The 4,950-nt window shown below is 42.5% G+C and overlaps 1 protein-coding gene across 4 annotated transcripts in view; it reads left to right on the plus strand.

The window, feature by feature from the left end:
• Nucleotides 1-1,543: 1,543 nt before the first annotated feature.
• Nucleotides 1,544-4,950, plus strand: part of Ttc1 (tetratricopeptide repeat domain 1) — a 47,617-nt gene continuing 44,210 nt past the window's right edge. The window contains exons 1-2 of one of the 4 annotated variants that reach the window (XM_010622264.3): nt 1,544-1,622; nt 2,937-3,282. In XM_010622264.3, coding sequence (XP_010620566.1) covers nt 2,968-3,282 — 315 coding nt within the window. In that variant the 5' untranslated portion in view covers nt 1,544-1,622; nt 2,937-2,967. Of the gene's footprint in view, nt 1,694-2,936; nt 3,283-4,950 lie in introns of all 4 variants that reach the window. The other 3 variants (XM_010622261.3, XM_010622263.3, XM_010622262.3) reach the window with 3 other exon arrangements.

The raw sequence follows: 4,950 nt of genomic DNA on the forward strand, positions 1-4,950 counted from the left end.
GATCTAAGGGAATATGGAAGTGTAGAAATTCACCAGTTGTGGTGGTACATACCTGTAATCCCAGCACTTGAGAAGCTGAGGAAGGATTGCCACAAGTTCAAGACCAGGCTGGGCTACATAGCGAGACCTTGTCTTAAAACAACAACAGCAGCAAAAAGGAATGCAGAAATTTAAATTCGTAGAATGTTAACTTTTGATTATGTCTCCTACTTGAAATCCCAATCCAAAAACTGAAACTAGGAGGAAAAAAAAAAAAGCACACTAGCTTCTTCTGGAAAATATATAGGAATTTAGGATTTCTCAAAGGATTGTTCCGGCATCCTATTTCTGGTTATTGGACCCTGCTTTGGCAAGCTCAGGAACCCCAACTCTGGAAATAAAGAGGAAAAAAGAGCCCAAGAATTAGAACACCCCAGAGTATAAGTCTGTATTTCCAAAGCCAGGGTCAGTGAGCCCATGAATGAGCACATCCACTCTGAGGAGCAAAAGGACAGGTGAGTCTCCACAGACTTAAATCTCTACCTGCAGCAGGTACAGATGCACAGAGAATCACAAACACTAGCCCAGCCTCTGCATTATAAGTCGCCCAGGAAAGCAAAAGTCATTTATCCCTGCCCATAGATTGTCCACAGAGCAATTTATTTTAAGTCAGATTTATGTGCTAACGTCTGTACTAAAGACTTGCACTTCATTATTTCATTTAAATTTCACGAAACCTTATGGAGCAGGTACCACTGCAACATCCATACTACACTGTCACAGTTTAGTGATGTGTTCAAGATCACATAACTGGTTAATAGGGATTCAAACCTGAGTCAACAGACTCCAAAATCTACATTCTTTTTTTTTTTAGACAGACTCTTTCTAGTGGTTCAGGTTGGCTTTGAACTCACTATGTAGCCCAAAATGGCCTTGAACTCACAGTAATTCTGACTCAGCCTCCTGAGTGCTGGGATTACAGGCCTGTGCCACCCTGCCTGGTAGAGTCTACCTACTTAACTGGCCTACTGAACAGCAATCCCTTTGTCATGGAAGAAACCCTAAGGATCACCCTGGAGGAAGATTCTCCTCTCCTCTACTCCATCATTTTCAGCCATTTGAGACTTGCTTTTTCTCTCTAGTCCCTGCCCTGATCCCAGCAGAGAGCTGGCCACAGATAGAGTAGATTAGTGATTGCAGAATGAACATTTGTCATCAAGAAACCAACCAGCTTCTCCCGCTGAAAGAAAAGCCTACGGAAACCTGGTTCTCCTGCTCCATTCTTGATTTATTGCTGTATCCACTGTGGTCAGTCCCTGGTCTGGTGGTTCCAGGCCCTTGTCCCATTCAAAGAACTAGAGACAACTGCTAAAAATCTCTCTCCCCTCGTTCGGCTTTCCCCTTTCTCCTCCCCCTCACACACTCCCTGCCTTCACTGTCTCTCCCACCGCCTCCCTCCTCTTTTCCCCCACCCCACCCTCCTCTGTCTCCGCCCCCCGTCCGTACAATGACGTCATTTGCCGAGTTCCTCCCGAGTCGGTCACTACATTTCCCAGGGTGCTTTGCTAACAACACGCATTTATTCGGCGCCGACGGAAGTGCAGCTGATCGATCGGAAGTAGAAGTTCTCACAGTCCTGGAAGGTGGGCGCTAGAGGAGCTGTGAGGCTGTGAGTAGTCTGGTGGGTCTGGCGGCTTGGCAGTGAGAAATATAGGTAGGGGTTACGCTGCTGAGAAGCGCAAGTTAAACTTCTCTAACTCTGGGCACTGAAATCATTGCGTTTTTCTACTTGCTTTAGGGGCGAGGAAAAACGAGACGTTGCTAGGGGCTGAAAGCTTCGTATTACCCTCGGTGCTTTACGTTTTCTTGGAAGCTAGGGTGAATTCGGACTCTTGTTGTACAGACAGGTTAGGTCATTGGCGTGATTTTGCTGCGACCAGATAGCCGGGGCTGCAGAAGGTCTGACTCAGCTAAAGCAGTGGTTCTTCATTGGCTGCACATTAAACTACAGGTGCCCTGGCCCAGCTCCACACCAATAAAGTCAGAATCTGCACAGGGTCTGGACAGCAAGGTTTTCTAAGCCAGTCCAATGTTACTACGCAGCGAAGGTTGAGGACCGTTTTTCTAAGTGCCGGATTTTGACCTCCACAGGGATCCTGATGAGGACTACTTGCTCCCGGGCTCGCCTTCCGCTATTAGCTGCGTTGGTTTTGCTGCGTGCATTTCTGTCAAAGCAGTTATCGTGGTTTGGCACAGATCCCATTTTGAGCTCAACAAAAAAGTTATTTTAAAAAAGTTATCTTATAGTTTTGGGTGGTAGTGCTGACAAAGATGGACTGTAGTTCTTTATTCACGACTTGGTCATTTATTCTGGGTAAAAACTAGAGCCATTTCATTTTTCTTCCACTGTTGTAGGTCCCCCCCCCCACCTTCCTACCTCAACAAAACGAGAGCTTGGAATATGAAAGAGTCACCTTAAAATTAGTCTCCTGTTAGGACTAGGAGGTGTAGCCCAGTGGTAGGCCTCAGTCCTCACCACCGAGGGAAAAAAAATCAGGTCTGTCTCTTGTTGCTTGTAAGACGTTTTGGTGCAAGATATCACAAAAGGTATTTAAATTGAAATGAAACTTAGTGTTATTTATAGGTTTATGAATGATAATCTATTAAATAACAAAGAAAGAAATTTACGGTGTATCTTGGGCTTTGGTGCAGAGGTTCGTTAAGGTATGAAAAGCACAATTTCTTTCGTTTTTGTTTTGTTTTTAAAACAGGATCTAGTTATGTTGATCAGGCTGGTTTTGAACTCAGCTATGTAACCCAGGCTGGCCAAGGACTCAACCACAATCCTCCTGCCTTGGTCTCCCACGTGCTGGGATTATAGGTGTGCACTACCACCCCTGTTTTATAACTTCTTTTTCATGTCAGTACCATTAACAGATATTTTTTCTTTCCCAAAGTTTAAGCCTCACCTCCCTAACTGAATTCAAAATGGAGAAGAAGTCAGAGAATTGTAAGGTTCCAGAGGATCTGTTCAGTGGTTTGAAGGTTACAGATCCCCAGGAAGCAGAGTATGCCAGACCTGCAGTTCCTGATCCCAAAGATCAGCATTCCCAGAGCAAGCTGCTCAAGGAGGATGAGGCGCAGGGAGAAGAAGAATGTTTTCATGACTGCAGTGCCTCGTTTGAGGAGGAGGCAGGAGTGGATAAGGTTCAGAACAAAGCTGATGATGATGTGAATTCCTCTGAACTAGATGAAGAATACTTAATAGAACTGGAAAAAGATATGCCAGAAGAAGAGAAACAGGTAAATACTTATTATGCATAATCTGCCTCTTAAATTGCTTTTAAAAAGCAATAAATAAAGTTAATACTATATAATAGACCTCATCGGTTGTGTAGAGTAATTTGCCACTTTGTGTCCTCTTTATTGCTTTAGTACTGATGAATCTGAGGTAAATCGTTAGCATGAAGAGGAATCATTGAGCATGTCTGCTTAACAGAGAGCTGTTTTGTTTTGCCTTTTTTTCCCCTCGGTACTGGGCATTGAAATCAGAATCTTGCACTTGCAAGGCAGGCATGGTGCCACTGAGCTAAATCACCGTCCTGCTTAAAAGAAATGTCCATTTTATTTATTTTTTTATGTTTTTTTTGTTTTTGCAAAGTTATAGTTCTTTGTTTATCTCATACTTCAGGTATTGCATACTTCATGTTTTCAAACATATCTGTGTATACCTCTTAGATTTTTTATGACCATTTTAACAATTCTGTAATAAACATTTTTTAAGACTGTTCAGGATTGCGGTTTACATTAATCTCTTGCTAGCAAAGTATGATCGCTTGAATATCTTGATGGCATTTTTCTTACAGAGAACATTGACTGGGTCTCCTGGAACCACATTGTGATGATAGTCTGTCATTTTTTGAGCACCTACAGCCTACAGTCACTGAGCTGAAAATATTACTTGTGTTTTAATTTAGTCCTCACAGTGTACCCTTGAGATATATATTGTTTCTTTCCCCAAAAGGTAGCAGAGCTTAAAGTGGTAAAGTAACTTGCTCAAGATCACACATTTAATAAATGACAGAATTCTTAAACTCAGATCAGTTTGATCCCAAGGCTAAAGTGTAATGTAGAATTTAATAATGAAAAACATGATCTTCCTACAAAAGCATATAACGCTACTGAACTGTACTCTTGCTACTTGGCCCCTTGCCTATCCCCTTAACTAGGTAAACCTCTTTTGGAGGCAGAAGTCTTAGTGTCCCCTTTATATTCTGCTTTCTGATCTCACAAACAAGGCAGTCTATCTGAAGAGTTACCATAATGTCTGGGTTTGTTTGCAAAGAATTTAAGTGAGATTGTGGTTGATCTTCCTCACCCAAGTTTGCTTTTGGTACCAGGGAGCGAACTTCAGACCTTGCACTTGCAAGGCAGGCCAGGCAGTGGCACCACTGAGCTAAATCCGTGGCACCTGAGGTTGATGTGCCTCAAGAGCTCTCTCTGAACAAACTCAAATGGCAGTGAGTTGAGATAATAAATGTGCAGTGTGGCATACTATTAGATAGGGAGTAGCAGCTTTTCTTTGTCTTGCCTTAAGCACTTTTTGTTATCAAATTGTTTGGTTTTGGTACATATGTGTTTGCTTATGGGCTCACGTGCCACCAGAAAAGGAGGATTAAAAGGCAAAAATGAGCCAAATTCATACATTAGCTTAACAAATATGATTCTGAAAATTAAATCAAGTACTGTTTTACAACATCAGAAAAATGATTTTCTTAAAAATGAGTTTCTTATTGCTAGTACAGGCTTTTTTAGAAACTCTAGTTAGATATCTATGTTAAAAACCATCTTAGCCGGGTGTGGTGGCACATACCTGTAATCCCAGCACTTGGGAGGCTGAGGCAGGAGGATCGCTGTGAGTTCAAGGCCAGCCTGGGCTACACAGTGAGTTCCAGGTCAGTCTCACTACAT

Source organism: Fukomys damarensis, unplaced genomic scaffold (genome assembly GCF_012274545.1).
Source record: "Fukomys damarensis isolate Sample0158 unplaced genomic scaffold, DMR_v1.0_HiC HiC_scaffold_9, whole genome shotgun sequence".
Lineage (NCBI taxonomy): Eukaryota > Metazoa > Chordata > Mammalia > Rodentia > Bathyergidae > Fukomys > Fukomys damarensis.